This window comes from Nicotiana sylvestris, chromosome 6 (genome assembly GCF_000393655.2).
Source record: "Nicotiana sylvestris chromosome 6, ASM39365v2, whole genome shotgun sequence".
Taxonomy (NCBI): domain Eukaryota; kingdom Viridiplantae; phylum Streptophyta; class Magnoliopsida; order Solanales; family Solanaceae; genus Nicotiana; species Nicotiana sylvestris.
In genome coordinates, this window is record NC_091062.1 from 77,400,513 (window position 1) to 77,419,332 (window position 18,820).

The following is an 18,820-nucleotide window of genomic DNA, read 5'->3' on the forward strand; positions in this document are numbered from 1 at the left end:
ATTTAAAAACTAATAAAAACATATTTTCGAATTATACATTATATACTAATTTTAATACCAATCAGTAATTGAGAAAATAATAATTTATGTCATTAATTTTTATATTACATTATTAAAGCGTAATTTATTACTTACTTAACTCTGGAAAAATTGCTTGCAAACAAAACTGACCCTTGCTATCTGCGCTGCTATAGTAGAATCCCAATATATTTATGGGCACAGTTGGTACATATATTTATTTATGGGATTTGTTTTTTTTTTTTGTCAAATGGTACATTTATTCTTTGAGTCTGATTCTGTCTCTTCATCAGCCTTTTCCCAATAATATATTCTCTCACCGCCTCCTCAAAATTTTCTAGTGTCTCGTGCGTAATTTCTGCTTCCGTCTTTATAGAATCCCAGAGTACTTTCAGAAGATCGGCGTCCGATTTTGAGGGGCCAAAAATGGAAGCAATTCATGAGATAGGAAATTCGCCGCCGCCTTTTCTGTGCAAGACGTATGATATGGTGGACGATTTGTCGACGGATTCAGTGGTGTCGTGGAGTAAGAGTAATAACAGCTTCGTCGTCTGGAACGTGCTGGAGTTTTCGAGAGATATTTTGCCCAAGTATTTTAAGCACAATAATTTCTCCAGCTTTGTTAGGCAGTTGAATACTTATGTAAGTACTAAAATTCCTCTTTGTTTCCTCGCTCTTTATTCCACTATTTTGGTTTATGCTTTTGCTTGTGAGGTTGGTGTCTGTAACAATTTGCTTAAACCCTAAAAGAAAGGCATTTCTTATAATATTGATTTTGTTTCTGAAATTCGCCAATTTGGATTGAGGCACATTAGATTGATGCGTAATTTTTCTTTTTTTAAAAATATCGTTATGTTTCTGAGTATGTATCGATTTTCTCTGCTCATTGTTTTAAATGTTTTTACTTAGGTCGCTTGTGTTTCTAGCTGTCACTATGATATACGCTTATTTGTTTTCTATTTTTCTTTTATATCCTCTTCTAAAAAAATTATATTCTATTTGAAATTGATTATATATAAGTAGTACATTCAGTTGGAAAGATGCAGCAAACTTCAGCAAATAGGCAAAACTTCCTATCTAATTGGAATATAATATGAAGTTTCATCTGATTTAGTACATTATTTTCGGATCAGTTCTATGGGGTACTTGTCCTCACTTCAATTCAGTTTGACAGTTTGAGTTTTTATTACGAGTTAATGAGAAGCTCTCTGATCCCATCTGCAAAAGCCACACACTTGTTTAAATCAAATCAGAAGTTGTCTTAGGTGCTGAAATATCAGTTGATACTTTAATTTGAAAGCTTATTCCCCTTTTAGTAGTAAATTATTTGGTAGGGTCTCATCAGGTGCATAGCAAATTGATGACTGTTACTTTAATTCGAGAAGCAGTTGTAGAGTTGATAAACCTGATTTAATCTCCCAGAAGTTTATGTTTAGGGGCAGTGTTTGTTTTAAATTATAGGAAAACAAACGGTAATTTCAGTTTTTGGTGTGTTTTGGGAAGCTTGGTTTTGGGGCTTATAATTCGTTCTCATGGTATAACTGTATTCCACAGTGAAGGTGGGTCAAAAAGTGTGCCATGAGGTAAAGGGTTGCTTTTTTCCCCTTTGATATTTCTATCTCTCCCCTCTATCCTGTCCGTCACACATTAACCCCCCCAGGTCTCGCCACCTACTGTCCCACCATGGTATAGAAGTTGACCCACAATAAAGGGACGCCTTACCCACTCGCTAATCTTGCTCTCCCGCTCAATCCCGTTTGCCACCCACTAACCTCCTCTTATTTGTTTGTCATATGATTCTGTACCTAACAATCTCTAATCCTAGCATTCTGATCATTGCTTATCATGTCTGCAGAATAACTGATTTCAAGGCATCACATGTAGTGTAACTATGTGACATTTTAACCATTTTCTCCATGTTTCATGGTTCAAAGCAATAAATCGATGATGGGAGATGGGAGTCTCTTTTAATTACGATGAGGGAATAGTTTTCTTGTGTATTGCAGTTAATACAGTCTTGTCACTCGCTGTTATCTCTGTGTTTTGGTTATAAGTACTCTTTGTATATATTGGGCAACCTTAATCCTTTTTACAATTTGCTCTGCCCTTTCGTCAACCAGGGTTACAGGAAGGTTGATCCAGACTGCTGGGAATTTGCAAACGAGGGATTCCTTAGAGGCCACAAACACCTCTTGAAGACCATAAGTAGGCGAAAACCGTCTCAAATGCAGGTCCATCAGGACACCACCTCCCAAGTGCAAAGTGTATCTACTGAGTCTTGTGTTGAAGTTGGGAAGTTTGGAATAGAAGAAGAGGTGGAAAGGCTTAAAAGAGATAAAAATGTTCATATGGAGGAGCTAGTCAAGTTGAAACAGCAGCAGCAGGCAACAGACCACTGCTTAGAGAATGTTGGGCAGCGTCTTCATTTGATGGAACAAAGACAACAGCAAACCATGTCATTCCTTGCTAAGGCCTTGCAGAGCCCTGGCTTTATAGCCGAACTTATTCATCAACAGAATGAAGGAAACAGGCGCATTCCTGGGATGAAAAAGAAGAGGAGATTTCCCAACCAGGAAGAAGAAATTTATGCAGGCAAGCCTGTCAGTACTATGCATGACAGGCAGATAGTCCGTTACCAGCCTTTGATGAATGAGGCAGCAAAAGCATTGCTGCAGAAGATCCTGAAAACTAATGCATCTGGTAGGCTGGAAACCAAAGTTAAGAATACAAATGGTGTCTTGACTAATCATGGCCATGCTTTCGAAAATACATTAGACAGTGCTGGTATATGCAGTCGTATTTCTGGGGTTACCCTTCCACAACTGCCAACTTCGTCACAATCTCATCTGACGGCGGATTCAGGATTTCCATTCAACTCTAATTTATCTGCCATTCCTGAGATCCAATATTCCCCTAGTCTGGTTCCCTGGGAAGCCAAAGTCCCTCACTTTCCTGGTTTAAATGCACTTAACTTTCAGACAGACCATGTTCTGCCTGAAGTTTCAGAAGGATATGGGATAAATACACTGGACAATTTTGGAATAACTGACCTTAAGCGGTTGGGAACTGGGGATTTGCCAGACATTGACAGAATGCAAGGCATTGTGGATGGTGTAACATCAATTGTCCCTGATAGATATTCCACAGATACTGATATTGATATCTTTTTGGACGAGATGTCTAAGCTTCCAGGCATTAATGACATTTTCTGGGATCAGATTCTTTCGGCAAGCCCTCTCACTGGGGATAAGCATGAGATTGGTTCCCTAGCATTAGGAGATGGTTTAGCGAAGGAAGAGGATGTTCCAGGAATTCAAGAGAGTGCTTTTGATAAAAAGAAGCATATGAGTTATCTTACTTAACAGATGGGGCTCCTTGCATCAGGCAGTGGATGGAATCGAGAATTTTATTTGAATGCCGAATACATCAAAGGTAGAATTTTCGTTACTTATTCACTATGATGAGCTTATGCTTTGACAAATTGTTTCAAAACTCTTGTGGTTTCTTTTAAATTTTTATTTTGATCTTCATACAGATATGGCATTTTAAGACCAAAGTTTTCCAATTCTGGCATATGCCAAAAATATTTGCACGCATAACTCAACAAAGAGGAATTTTCACTTTCCTTCTTATATCCGCATTCTGCATTATATGGATGTCTGACTGACTCGAGGTGAGTCGGGTTTCAGTATTTCTCCAATTCCTTATAGGGCCTTCTATTCTTCGGTTTAGTGTTACCCGTATGTTTTAATCTTTGTAATATTGTAATTTTGCTTTGAGCACAGCTGCTAAAACCAGTGGTAAGCTTGAAGAGAGTGAGGGCTTTAAGTTGTTCATTGTGTTTGTATGGTTTTTGTCAGGTTGATGTTCTGTACTGGTAGACAGCATCAAGGTTTTCCGAGAGACTGGTCTTCACCATTGATGAAGTTTTGAGTAGAAAAAAATGTTATCTGCTTGATGCATTTTGATTCCAACACTTCGAGCATATTTAATTATACTTATCATCATTCTATAAGTCTATATATCAATTCTTTTTATCATAATGGAATGACAGCAGGGATTTGATGGAGATGTAGGCATTAACTTTCAGGAAATTACGATATCATAAAGTTGCAGATATGATGAGCTTATCAGTCGCGGACATTTTTTCCTTTCCACTTGTTATCAGATCACTGTTGGTCGCGCGGAACATCCGAAAGTATGGTCGTTTATCGTTTGCAGCCATCTATTTGGTTAGATTTCTCATTGCTATCTGTTATTTTATGAGAAATAAAGGAAGTAGCTTACTTTGCGCGTGTTAAAAGGTTTGTCTATGGTTGTGTGTCCAACTTTTCCTTAGTTCTCACTTCTCAGTTCGTGACAATTGAATAGAGGTATATCCAGTGAAAAGTTGGTTCAGCTCTATTGTGCCGTATGGATTTCTAAATGAGAATAACTTTTGGTTTCTTTTCCTCTCAGTCAAGTTGTTCGAGTTCAACTGGTCCTAATTTTCTTATCAAATTCTTTCTTTTAATTTGAAAACTTTGGTTTTTATTTTTATTTTACTTTTTCGTTGGAGGGAGGGAGTGGTGGGCTTACAAGTGTGTTGGGCAAAAGGTTGCTTGGCCAGAAGGCGACTAATGAAAAGTTAGATCCCCGTCAGTGTGGTACTGATCAAGCACATTAAGCTGAAACGCCGCTTTAACATGTTTGTGGTAAAAAGGTTTTTAGCTGGGATAGACAGAGAGCTACATAATGTTTGATGGAAGACTAAATATCCACTGTGGTAACAGAATCAGTTGTGATGGATCTCAGTTTTCTCGTCTGAATGCGATTAGAAAGGATCAATTCCAATAAGTATTTGGTTTTCCCTGCCTTTCCTTAGACGTTGGTATGTCTTATGTTGAATCAATTGGTTTTTGCCATCGTTGAATTAGGTGAAGCTCAAACAATAAATATTTGGACTTATTGGCAAGGTAAATGAGACAAGAGCCACAAGTCTTGGGAGGTCCAAACAAAGTCAACGAGGCTTGGTGATGCAAGAGTTAAGGGACTAAGGACGGACTTGGAGGATATGATCGATGGTATTCACCTACCTAACTACCTCCTGTAAGTATCTATTTGATAAATAAAATAAAAAATAAAAAAGTCAGTCGGGTGAACTAAGCTCTTGCTCACTATCTCTCTGAAGTATTAAGAACTAATGTGATTCTCAAATACCAATTTACGACTGTATCTGGATAACTGAAACAAATGAAAGTGGGTGAATGGAGAGTGTCCAAAAGTCTATAAATTTGTTTTACCGTACATGTGTAGCTTGAGAGGATGTACATGCCCATCGGAACCCCTTCATACACTAATGAGATGAAAAAGCTGCTCTACTACATTAATGGAAAATCCTTTATGCTAGCACCAGTACGATTATAATAAGCAGGATGACCCCAATTATCACCACCAACAAACAGCTCTGCAAAGCAAAATTTCCGAAGCTGAAGGCAAGGCATCAGCTAAATAGCTTAGGACTAGCTGCAATATAGACACTTACCATAGACGAATTACATTGTTGGATTTTCGATGCCTTGGTGAGTTGCTGAGCAGCTTGTGTAGTTGCATCATGCGAACTCTGAATATTGGAACTGATATCATCTACAAGATGGGTTTAGGGTTTAGGATGTTAGATCCATTAATTAATAAGATAAGACATAGCTGGCAATTTTTTAGTAATAAGGACGAGGATGAAGAATGGAATAGAGATATTGGCTAACCGAGCATAATTCCTTGTTCATGGACCATTAACGCCAAATCCTTGAACATCTCATTCACTTCTCCAATCTGCTGTTGGATTTCCATTATTCCTTGCTCTCTTTCTTCAATAATGGCTTCATTTAAAAGAATCTCATGTTCCAAGTGTACGAGCTCCTGTCTGTAGTAAAGGGAAAAGGCCAGGTTCCACTATAAACAAATGATGTATAATTTTTATGAAATTCATTTGTATAAGATAATTGAATTTACTTTCATCCTTTTTTGATCCGCCAAAATTTGGATAAAGGGAAGGAGTTTTTATTAGAATGGGGAATTCAGTATCAAAATTATACGAGTGAAAACAACTCGCTTTGCCATACTGAAACATGCATGGGTGCTGAAACAGTAGTTTCTTAACATGCATGATCAACCAACAGAACTGAAAACAATGCGCGCTTAACTGCCTCCTAACCTTTTGGATTCCAGAAGGATAACAGAACGGCTCTCCGGCCTAGCTGATGAACTTATCTGAAGCTCTTGACTTCTGCAAAATGCAAATGTAAGATGTCAGGATAAGAGAAATTGGGGGATGATGGTATAACTGAATAAATAGTACTAACATCATTGTTTGATCCTTATCAATGTTTTTTATAACTAGTGTACAGGCTAAAGGGGAGTGGAATTTCAAGTTTGACTGCTTTTTGAAGCATCGGCCATGCAGAATTCTAAGAATGCAAGATGACATACAAAGAAGAATCATTAGGAATTGTTACCGGGATGGATTGATTTCGGGGGAAATGAAAGGAGTGTAAGCTGCTTCTCTCTGTGCTGCAAGTTGCTGTGACTTCTGAAACTTTTTAACAACAGATTGGAAATCCTTAGCAAGCTTACCATTAGCAATCTTCCTGGTGGCCTGAAGTAAAAAGAAAACACAGAACCTTATATTCCCAAAGACAGGCGCGGGTTCAGGAAAAATGCATCAACCACTCTCTTTTGACAGTTAACTTATAGTAGCTTGTTTGGCCAAACTTTTAAATTCAGCTTATTTTGAGAAATGTTTTTTCTTATAAGTGTTTTTTTAAAAATACTTTTGGTGAGAAATAATTTGTGTTTGACTAATTAATTAATTTGAAAAGCACTTCTGAGCAGCAATCTAGATTTTGACCAAACGTTTAAAAAGTGTTTCTAAGTATATTTTTTCTCGAAAGTGCTTTTCAAAAAAGTGTTTCTAGGGAGAAGCTATTTTTTATGCTTCTCCAAAACTTCTTTTGCTTCTATGCAAAAGCATTTTTTTTCATCTAAAAACTTGGCCAAACACTTCAAGTTTGAAAAAAGGTGTTTTTGGCCTTAAAGAAACTTAGCCAAACATGCTAGTAGTATAAACATGGAGTATATTTTTCTGACAAATTTGGACTAAATATAGAGGTCGAGTTGAAAGCAGTAGCAGTTCTGGTTGGACTCAATTGTCCATATGCATATAACATCCTTGGATGCATTTTTCTGTTCTTAACCCAAAATTGAAAAATGAAAGTAGAAACAGCCAAAATGGACATACACTAGATTGAGAATGTTGGTCAGATTCAATGGCTTGCTTAAGCTTAGCTGAAGTTTCTTTTATCAATTCGCCAATTTTCTGCCTTTTTCCGTGGCTGCAGAAAAATCAACAAATAAAGCAGCCTGTGAGTAGTAGTAGTAGCAGCGTAATGCCACTGAGAGGTTAATCCCTGTGTTCTGTGAGTGAGAACAAATTAAAGAATACAAGTCTTAACAGCTTTTGGCGGAAATGAAGAGTGTCCTTGGGAGATCCAAGTGTATTAACGAGGCGTTGAAAAGTTGTGAGACTCGTGTTGATTTGAAACACTAAAGAAGCTACTATGGACTGCTGATGATCAGAAACGCAGGGGATTGTGATGGTTTGTTTTGTTTGTCGTCCCCATGAATATGATCCACCTCCTCCTTGAACATATAGACACCTGCCTGAAGATTCAAGATCTTCAAAGCTCATTGCTGCCAACTAGATTATGTGGTGTGGGCTCTAGATCGACAAAGTATTACTACATGCTCTGTGTGTGTGTTGAAAAAGAAATAATGAAAATGCACTTTGCAAGAAAAAGAGTAGGGCGATGTAACGTGTAAGTAAAACTAGAGAGTTCAAAAACGACAAATGAAGGAAGGTGCCTTACTGCCTTAACCTTACGCCTCTGCTGTTTCTGATTTTCAGTTTGTCTTTGGTTTTATCGTTTACTAAGCCTCTTCCAGGTGGAGTGATTTGGAGAACACCAAGGGGCGTGATGGGATCAATGAGTTCCTCCCCTCTTAATGCTTTGAATAAAAACATTCTGCTAAGAGCACCTTTTTCTTAATTTAACTTTATGCCGCGCAAATCTAAATTAGTTAGATCAAATGGATTCTATATATATTATACCAAAAAGAGTGATTTGGAGAGGTTTTCTTCCTTCTGTTTTTAGATAATTGGCATGTGAGATAGCGAGACATACTTGTATACGAGTAAAATCGAGCCCATGAGACGCCTCGATTTACGATAAAATAAACGGAGCAAGAGAAGTAAAGGCAAGGAACCGGAATCGAGACAAAGAGCCCCTCGATCTGAGGTCCAGGCTAAACACCTGCCCTCGGGAGTATCGGGGCCATCGCCCGCAGGTCCGGTTCAAACCCCAAAGGCCTTGGAGAACATTACCAGACAATGGAGCACGATCAACAAAAGGCCGTGATATCCGCGACCGGCCGGATATCACGGCATGAATTTCGGCACGTATTGGCAGAGAACCGGTGATTAGTTAAATAGAAAACTTTTACCTTTTATGGAATTGTACTTAGAATAGAACTCCCACAATATAAAAGGGTGTCTGATTATTCATTAAAAATATTATAACACGCATATCAAGGCAATACACTCTTATTTTCTCTATTATTCAAAGTTCTTAATCTTGTTCATCTATGCTTCGTTATTGTGAGTTCGAGATCGAGAGAAGATATTTCATTAAGGCTATTGTTGAGTCCGGAATCAGCCCCCATAAGTGGTTTGATAATTTATTACGTTCTTATCTGTTTAATCTAACACCATTTATCGTTTGTATTTAATTAAACCGCATATCCTTAAAACGCTTACAAATTTAATTGTTATCCGTTTTTTAGGGTACACAGTTTGGCGCTCACCATGGGGCTGAGGATAATAGCGGCAATTTGATATAAATTTTCATAACACACTCTAATTTACACTTATTCTTTGAGCTTTTAATTTCATGTTAGAATTTAAAATGTCGAACTCCCAATCTGCACATTTGAACGTGGATGCTGAGTCTGATCACCATGGCGAGAACAACAACGTGGTACCCAACACCGAGGTGCCCCCTGATGACCCCAATTGAGTCCCAACTGTTGATTCGATCGACGCTAACTCCCACGTGGCTAGCGAAGCAAACTTGTCTACTGACCCCGAAAATAGCATTCATGGGGGAGCTCGGTCGATGGCCCGAAGTACACACGATGACGAAGGTGACAGGAACAACTCGCACGTGATCTTCAAGATGTTACAGGCTCAACAAGCAACGATTGCCCAGTAGCAAAACCAAAGTCGCGCTCCCAGCAAAGTTGAGCCCGAATCATCCTAGGAAAACGCCCGTAGAAATGAACCGGCCACAAAAAGGCGGGGTGAAGTAGATCCCGGGGTCAACCCTGAGATAATAAAGATGCTTGAGGAACTGACCAAAACAGGTGGAATCGGGAGAAAAAAATTTGAAGCCAGTGATAAAAAAGTAGAAACCTACGATTTTAGGGTCGACCAAATCCCAAGAGCACCACCGATATTGAAGGACCTTGGTTCCAAGAAATTTGTTCAAAAACCTTTCCCTCTGAGGGCAGCTCCGAAGCCAGTCCCAAAGAAGTTCTGCATGCCCAAAATTCCGAAGTACAACGGAACAACTAATCCAAATGAACATGTGACCTCCTACACGTGCGCCATCAAGATGAACTACTTGGAAGATGATGAGATCGAGTCTGTCCTGCTGAAAAAGTTCGAAGAGAACTTGTCAAAAGGAGCTATGATATGGTATCACAACTTACCTCTTAATTCTATTAACTCGTTTGCTATGCTTGCAGATGCCTTTGTGAAAGCGTGCGCCGGGGCTATCAAGTTCGAGACCAGGAAGTCGAACCTTTTCAAAGTGAAGCAAAGAGATAACGAGATGCTCAGGGAATTCATGTCCCAGTTTCAAATGGAACGAATGGACCTGCGGCCGTTCAGGCCTTCACCCAAGGACTCAATACTCGAAGCTCATTAGCTTCACAATAGTTGAAGCAAAATATGATAGAATACCTGGCGGTAACTTGGGCCGACGTCCATAACCGGTACCAATAAAAAATCAGGATCGAAGATGATCAGATCGGGGCCCCTTTCGGGTCCGTTTATCCCGTCAGTACTAGCGACAGATCCAAAAGAGACATTGATCGTGAACTAAGATCGAATAGAGACCGGTATCAACCATACAATAGAGATCGAATGGGTAATGAGTCTGGACAAAACCCTATGAGAAGTGAAAGAATAAGCGATCGAGGTCATAATAACCGGGACTCATGAGCAAAAGCAGTTTTGAAAGACCCATCGGGCCTAAAGAAGTGCCAAAGTTATCAGAGTACAACTTCAGAGTCGACGTTGCGGCTATCGTATCAGCCATCAGACATATCAAAGACACCAAATGGCTGCGACCTTTACAATCCGACCCTGCCCAAAAGGGACCCCAACCTAATGTGTAAATATCATGGCACTCATGGCCATATAACTGAAGATTGCCAACAACTGAGAGAGGAAGTAGCCCGATTATTCAACAACGGACACCTCCGAGAGTTTCTGAGTGATTGAGCCAAAAATCACTTCAGGAATAGGGACTCCAATAAGGAGATCGAGCAGGATAAACCTCAGCACGTCATTAACATGATCATTGGTAGGGTCGACGTCCCCCATGGGTAGATGTTAAAGCACACCAAAGTATCTATCACAAGGGAGAAACAGACTTTAGACTATGTGCCGGAAGGAACCATATCTTTCAGCGATGAGGATGCCGAAGGCATCGTGCAACCACACAATGAGCACTGGTAATATCTCTACTCATAAATAAATCTCGAGTTAAGAGTGTGTTAATTGATATAGGTAGCTCGGTCAATATCATCAGATCGAGGGTTGTTGAATAGTTGGGTTGTAAAACAAGGTTCTACATGATAGAAGGAAATATGAGATACAACGATCTGTTCGAGAGGCCATGGATCCACAACATGAGGGAAGTACCCTCAACACTACACTAGGCATTGAAATTCCTCACACCATGGGGAATTAAAATAGTTTATGAAGAGCAACCGGCCGTAAAAGAGATGTTCACGAATGATGAGGTGGTCTCGATATGCGCACTCTCGACATCAAAGAACCCGAGTTCATTCACCAAGGAAGAAACCAAATAGCAATCAGCGACACCAGCCCGACCGAACCAGAAAAGTAGGGGATGGGCGAGGATGACGACTACAGAGTTCCTAAGTCTTTCATAGCCCCTAACGACTTTGATGCCACAAAGTCAACGGTCGAGGAGTTGGAGCAAGTTATATTGATCGAGCACCTAACCAATCAAAAGGTATGACTGGGCACGAGGTTAAGTCCCATGCTCAGGAAAAAACTCATTAAATTCCTTATAGCTAACATAGATTGTCTAGCTTGGTCCAATATTGACATGACAGGGATCCCACCGGAAATAACTACTCACAAACTGAGCTTGGATCCGATGTTTCACCTAGTTAAACAGAAGATGAGGCCTCAGCTTGAAGTTAAGCATGCATTCACCAAAGACGAGGTATCTAAACTCCTTAAAATAGGTTCCATTCGGGAATTTAAGTACCTGGATTGGTTAGCAAACATAGTAGTAGTCCCTAAAAAGGGAAATAAATTAAGAATGTATGTAGATTACAAAGGCTTGAACAAGGCACGCCCCAAGGACTCTTTTCCTCTGCCCAACATCGATCACATGATCGATGCAATGGCATCCACGAGATCCTCATCTTTCTCGATGCCTATTTCGGGTACAACCAAATCCGGATGGACCCGGGCAATCAGAAAAAAATTTCTTCATCACTAAATACGTTACCTAATATTATAACATAATTCCATTCGGACTAAAAAATGTCGGTGCCACTTACCAACGCCTAGTAAATCGGATGTTCGAAGAGCAAATAGGAAAATCAATGAAGGTTTACATTGACAACATGTTAGTTAAGTCCATACGAGTAGAGGACCATTTGAAACATTTGCAGGAAACCTTCAACATATTGAAGGAATATAATATGAAGCTGAACCCAGAGAAATGCGCATTCGGAGTCTAGTCCGGGAAGTTTCATGGATTCATGGTGTCTAACCGGGGGATCGAGATCAATCCCGACAAGATTAAGGCCATATAGGACATTACCGTAGTTAACAATGTCAAGGCCATTCAAAGGCTAACCAAGTGCATAGCTGCCTTAGGTCGATTCATTTCAAGGTCCTCCGACAAGAGCCATCAGTTCTTCTTATTATTGAAGAAGAAGAATAACTTCTCATGGACCCCAGAGTGCCAACAAGCATTGGAAGAAATCAAGCGGTACCTTTCGAGCCCGCCTTTGCTTCATACTCTGAAGGCAGATGAGCAGTTGTACCTGTACTTAGTGATATCCAAGATAATGGTAAGCGGAGTTCTAGTACGGGAAGAGGAAGGCACGCTGTAAGGCCCCGTAAAATTTTACCTAAAAACCCAGGTTTTTGTGGTACCGAGGTAGGCGTATGTGTTAATGATAGTAGAGATTCTTCGCGACTCACAAGCTCGCCGCTGTACGTATTTTTTGGTCGAACTGTACGCCGAGGAGCTTAAAGAAAATGCTCGGCAGAAAAGGACATTTTTGCGGCCCACTATACGACTACAGAATCGCTTTGCGGGCCGCAGAATGGCCGCAGAGTGAGGCAGTCAACTGGACAACTTTTGGATGTCATTTCGCGGCCAATTATGTGACTGCAAAATAATTTTTTGAGCCGCACACCGATCGCAAATCTAGCATGGAAATTTTTTCGGAGGGAGGTTCTGTGGCGCATTATGTAACCACAGAACAGGTCTGCATACCGCATAATGGCCGCAGAGTGGGGCAGACCTGCCCAATTCTGGAGGGCCATTTCGCGAACCGCAGACCTGTATCGGGGCTCCTATTTTTCTAATTTTTGAACTCGGCCCCATTCTAATAAAACACCTTTGGGGATCATTTTAAAGGGGGAAAACATACACTTCTAGAGAGAGGGAGTGACATAGAGTGAGAAAGGGAGTTCCTAAGCTTCATCCACCAATTCTTACTCAAATCTTGGAAGATGAACAAGGAAAACACACTAGGTATTCATCTTCGAGGTAAGATTCTACACACTAACTCTTAATTTCAAAATTTAACTAGAAATGGGCAACTAGTAAGATAATTCATAGGTATGGGAGTTGTTCATCTTGCATGCATGTATTATCAATGGGTGTAAGAAGATTGTTGAGCTAAAAATGGTAGATAATGGGTCTGGGATGATGGAACCCACCATAGGATAACCTTGAAATCTTAATGCACACATAGTGTTTGATAAAATGCTGAAATGAGCTAGAACCATGATCATCTTCCTAATTATGGTTCAATTTGTTACATTTCTAAAATAGATTGAAGTTTCTAAGATTTTTGAAATATTTTAGAGTTTAAGAAAGCTCAATTGAGATATGTTGGCTAAAATATTCTTTAAGAATTGAACCCCATATTACTCCTGTAAGTTCCAAAATGTTCACTATGAACCGATTATTCCGAATAAGCCTTGAGATAAAGATGTATGTTCAATTCATGTTTCAAATGATCTTGTTATGTTGTACTATTAATTGAGAATGTGTTCCAAATTATGGATTGTGTATCTACATATTGTAACTCCAAGTCATGTTTCATATGAAAGTTAATATGCCAAATTATGTAGAGAGTGTGATTGGGATTACACCTCCATCCGAATACACATTGGAGTGAGGCCGCGGGGCCGGTTGGTGTGAAATTTTGGATATTATTGTTACACCACCACCCACATACATATTGGGGTGAGGCGCCGGGGCCGCTTTGTGTAGGTTTTGGTACTGTGGTCACACCTCTACCGCATATATTGGGGTGAGGCGGTAGAGCCGCTTGAGTAGAGTTGTGGTATTATACTTGCACCTCCACCCACATACATTAGGGTAAGGCGGTGGGCCGCTTTGTGTAAAGATGGTTACAAAAGACCTCGTCTTAAAATTTATAAATGTTATTGGCAGCTCTTGATAAACTTGCTTTGGCTTCAATGGCCATCTATGCTGTTCTATTGTCACCCCGATTCATTATATTCATGTTGTATTTTCAAGTTGTTGATTAGGTGTTTGGTTTTCATACAAGTACTATTCGATATGTACTAACGTCCGTTTTTTCTAGGGGTGCTGCATCTCTAATGGATGCATGTGGTTCTATAGCGGAGGATATTGACAAGTGACAACGGTGATCATTCTTCCCAGCTAACTTGGTGAGCCCCATCTCATTCCGGGGTTGTGCATCTTTTGTTTCGTATGTATTATCATGTTTTGAGGTATAGACGGAGCCTTGTTGCCAGCACTATCATTGTACTCTTGGGTATTTTTTGAGGCTCCGTAGACATAGTGTGGGTCATAGATTGGTGTGGGAAAAGTTAAATTAAAAATGTTCCAATTGTATCACATGCTCTTATTTGTAATCTATGGTTGTGAAATACACTATTTTGGAGACTTGTTAAATGAAGTAACTAATGGTTAAGTATTTGGTATTGTCTACATGATCTCCTTGTTGGTCAATTTTCAAGTTATGCATTCTCTTTAAATCATGGGTGAGTTGGGTAGAAAGTGTTCAACAGACTTGCTTGACCGGGTTCACTCGGTTGAGCACTGGTCGCGTTCTCTGAGTTTGGGACATGACACATGCAATTTCCTATCTATTATGTTAGTAGGACTCTAGGAGAGGCCAAAATTAGGTATCCTCACCTGGAGAAATTGGCGCTCGCTTTGCTAAGCGCCTCCCGGAAGTTAAAGCCATATTTCCAATGCCATACCATATGTGTCGTAACTACTTACCCATTGAGAAACATAATGCATAAACCTGAGCTCTCGGGACAATTGGCCAAATGGGCCGTGGAAATCAGCGGGTACGATATCTAATATTGACCCCGAACCGCCATTAAAATCCCAAATTTTGGTAGACTTCGTGGCCGACTTCACGCCGACCCTAATACCCGAGGTCAAAAGGGGATTGTTGTTGAACTTGGGACTTCCTCAGGGATTTGGACACTCTTTATGGACGGTGCCTCGAGCACAAAAGGGTACGAACTTGGCATCGTGTTAAAACCATCGACGGGTAATGTAGTTGGGCAATCTATTAGAACTGTAAAAGTGACTAACAATAAGGCCTAGTATGAGGCCATGATTGTAGGTATCGAATTGGATAAAATCCTGGGGCCTGAGGTGATCGAAGCTAAGTGAGATTCCCTCCTTGTGGTGAATCAATTTAATGGGACGTTTGAAGTGAAAGAGGAATGAATGCGAAGATACCTGGCTAAACTACATATAACACTACATCAACTCAAGGAGTGGACCCTGCAACATATACCCCAGGATCAAAACAGCGAAGCTAATGCTCTAGCTAACTTGGGATCGTCGATTGATGATGATGAATTCAGCTCGTGAACGGTCGTACAACTTATGAAATCGATAGTAGAAGAAGGCCACGTCGAGATAAACTCGACAAGCTTAACCTAGGATTGGAGAAACAAGTATATAGATTACCTAAAGACCGGGAAGCTGCCCTCGGACCTTAAAGAATCGAGAGTTCTGCGCACGAAGGCGGCCAGGTTCAGCTTGTCTGAAGATAACACCCTATTCAGGAGAACGTTCGATCGCCCACTCGCCATATGTCTGGGACCAGGATATATCGAATATGTCTTGAGGGAAGTTCATGGAGGCACCTGGGGGAACCATTCGGATGCCGAATCGTTAGTTCATAAGACAATCAGAGTCGGCTACTACTGGATCGACATAGAGAAAGATGTGAAGGAGTTCGTACAAAAATACGACTGATGTCAGAGGCACGCATCGATGATCTACCAACCCAGGAGCTACTGCATTCGGTCTTGCCACCTTGGCCATTCATGAAATGGGTAATGGACATCATCGGTCCCCTGCCATGGGCACCCGGTAAGGCTCATTTTATATTATTTATGACTAACTATTTTTCCAAATGGGTTGAAGCTCAGGCATTTGAGAAAGTCATAGAGAAAGAAGTTATTAATTTTATTTGGGCCCACATAATATGCCAGTTCGAAATGCCAGCCGAGATCGTATGTGACAACGGGAAGTAGTTCATCGACAGTAAGTGAGAAAATTTTTCGAGGACCATAAGATTAGAAAGATCCTATCGACACCCGATCACCCTAGTGAGAATGGGCAGGCGGAGTATACAAACAAGACCATACTCAAAAACCTTAAGAAGAGATTGACCGACGGTAAAGGAAAATAGAAGGAAATTTTGCCCGAAGTCCTGTAGGCATATCGTACAACCTCAAAATCTAGTACCGAGGCCACCCTGTTCTCGTTGGTCTACGGTGCCTAAGCACTAATACCGTTCTAGGTATAAGAACCAGGTTTCGGGTTCCGATATACAACCAAAAAATCAAACGGTGCGACCATGAGCATGACCCTGGTACTATTGGACAAGAAGTGCGAGGTCGCCCTCGTCCTGTTGGCCGCCCAAAAGCAATGGATCGAAAGGTATTACAACCGGAGAGCCAACCTCCGACACTTTAATATCGGGAACTTGGTGTTACGAAAGGTGACACTGAATACCTAGAACCCAAATGAAGGGAAGCTGAGGCTGAATTGGGAAGGTCCATATCGAATTATCGAGATTACCCATAAAGGTTCATACAAACTCAAAGCAGGGAACGATGAGAAACTACCAAACAACTAGAATGTAACCTATTTAAAATGATACTACTGCTAATGTACGACTCCATTCATTCTTTACTTTACATATATTGCGAATTAGACTAACACTTGCAAGTAATAGCCAAAGAATGGTGCAACTATTAAGCCTGAAAGTACGCGTTGCACTCTTTTTCCTTAAACCGGTTTTTTCCCAAATGGATTTTCTGGCAAGGTTTTTAATTAGGCAATAATGGATTATGCTAAATTAGAATTGAAGATCGGTTATGAAATGGAATCATTGGTCACGTCAACAGTATCTGAGCCCTCTCGATGATCGATCTCGAATACTGGGGGCCAACACCCTCGGGTAATGATTTTAGCAAGGAAGGAAACTTTGTGCTTGAACAGTCTTGGCTTGATGGATAGGATTTATTTTAAGGGCCAAACGTTCAAATGGACCGTACCTGTGTAGACCACCTAAGCAATAACACGAAGCTTGTACACACTTACAATCTTGTATATTACGCACAGAAACAAAAGAAAGTTTCTACTTTATAGATACATATCTTTCCCCTTAAGACTATTACATTTCGTTCCTTAAGGATATCGAGCCCAAGAGCCACCCCCACTCGGGGATTGTCGTCCAATGCAAACTCGAATGGCTCTGGCTATTGAAGCCCGGGGGCACAAAAGTCGATTAGGCACTGCCTAAAATCCTCAGGTAATGATTTTAGCGAGGAAGGAAACTTTGTGCTTGAACAGTCTAGGCTTAGTGGATAGAATTTATTGCAAGAGCCAAAATGTCAAATGGACCGTGCCTGTGTAGACCACCTAAGCCATAACATGAAGCTTGTACTAACTTACAATATTGTATATTGCGCACAGAAATGAAATAAATTTTCTACCTTGAATATACATATCTTGCCCCTTAAGACTATTACATTTCGTTCCTTAAGGATATCGAGCCCAAGGGCCACCCCCACTCGGGGACTGTCGTCTAAGGCAAACTCGGACAACTCGGGCTATCGAAGCCCGGGGGAAAAGAAGCATATTAGGCAGTGCCTAAACTTAAAACGCTACGGCCACCCCCATTCGGGGACTGTCGCCCAGGGCAAGTTCGGAAAGCTCGGGTATAGAAGCCCAGAGGCACAAAGCCTATTAGGCAGTGCCTAAACCTAAAAGGTTAAGTCCACCTAATCGAGGCCTACTCTGCACTACTATTAAGTAACGAGAGAGGGTCGAAGAGCTTTTTCCCGATTTAGGGTCGGGATCGATTTCCACAAAGAGCTAGAATTTGGAGTCGGGTATCTATCTAGTTTAGAGTTGCGTATGTGTTCCAAATTACACTTCTATACATTTTTGGGGTTTTTGTTTTACTTCTACATTTATCAAACTACAATGGTAAATGAAACTAGATTAAACTAAGAGTTAAACTAAAATAGGTTGTTCAAATGGTTTAAAAGTCACTAGGGTAGTGACTTTCGCCTAGGTGGTCAATTGATGGATACTTGAGTCTAAGGCATGATTGACATGTTTAGGGAGTATGATATAACTGTTGAATGATTTTACCCACTCTACACCTCTCGGTGGTTCGAGTGATTTTGCCCGAATTGACTTTCTCAAGACCAATTGGGTATGCAAATTTGCACAAGCAATCAAGGTTCAAGTTGGGTATTACTCTCTCGAGGTTTAACCCTTTAATTGGGGCTGTTAATCTCTTGAGTACGCTCCAATTCCTTGTTGGACCAATTTTGGAGACTTAGGATCTTTTTCTCAAGAAGAGCTCAAGTCAACTAAACACAAACTAGTGTTTGTAACCACTAATTCAACCATTAAACATGAAATTGGCCCAAATATCAAACACCCATAGCCAATCTAACCCTAAAATACAAGACCCATCAATTACCCTCACTAGGGTTGAGCCACAACCCTAGCTTATGGGTCTAGCTACTCATAATTAAAGAAGAAAAACAAGAAATAGATGAAGAACAACTCATATTAACTAATTACTAAGATAAACAATAAGATTCAATGTTGAAATGTAGATAAAATTGCCCAAAATAGCTAAAAGTATC

At 40.4% G+C, this 18,820-nt stretch overlaps 2 protein-coding genes across 2 annotated transcripts; one reads left to right on the plus strand and one right to left on the minus strand.

Annotated features, from left to right (window-relative positions):
* Nucleotides 1-246: 246 nt before the first annotated feature.
* On the plus strand, nt 247-4,474 carry LOC104210292 (heat stress transcription factor A-1-like). The gene is made up of 4 exons (XM_009759154.2): nt 247-660; nt 2,139-3,450; nt 3,554-3,691; nt 3,879-4,474. The coding sequence occupies exons 1-2, from the start codon at nt 445-447 to the stop codon at nt 3,378-3,380; spliced, it is 1,458 nt and encodes a 485-aa protein (XP_009757456.1). The 5' UTR covers nt 247-444; the 3' UTR covers nt 3,381-3,450; nt 3,554-3,691; nt 3,879-4,474.
* Nucleotides 4,475-5,257: 783 nt separating this feature from the next.
* Nucleotides 5,258-7,913, minus strand: LOC104210291 (syntaxin-22-like). Its single transcript, XM_009759153.2, has 7 exons — nt 7,509-7,913; nt 7,295-7,388; nt 6,513-6,652; nt 6,212-6,283; nt 5,763-5,920; nt 5,543-5,643; nt 5,258-5,464 (listed from the first exon to the last, which is right to left on the minus strand). Exons 1-7 carry the CDS (start codon nt 7,742-7,744, stop codon nt 5,399-5,401), a joined length of 867 nt encoding a protein of 288 aa, XP_009757455.1. The 5' UTR covers nt 7,745-7,913; the 3' UTR covers nt 5,258-5,398.
* Between the last annotated feature and the right edge of the window lie 10,907 nt (nt 7,914-18,820).

Coding starts and splice junctions, on each gene's coding strand:
- LOC104210292 (XM_009759154.2), top strand. CDS start 445: ATGGAAGCAATTCATGAGATAGGAAATTCGCCGCCGCCTTTTCTGTGC. Junction 661..2,138: donor TTAGGCAGTTGAATACTTAT/GTAAGTACTAAA, acceptor TTCGTCAACCAG/GGTTACAGGAAGGTTGATCC.
- LOC104210291 (XM_009759153.2), bottom strand. CDS start 7,744: ATGAGCTTTGAAGATCTTGAATCTTCAGGCAGGTGTCTATATGTTCAA. Junction 5,921..6,211: donor ATCCTTCTGGAATCCAAAAG/GTTAGGAGGCAG, acceptor CCTTTACTACAG/ACAGGAGCTCGTACACTTGG. Junction 5,465..5,542: donor AACAATGTAATTCGTCTATG/GTAAGTGTCTAT, acceptor TTTGCTTTGCAG/AGCTGTTTGTTGGTGGTGAT.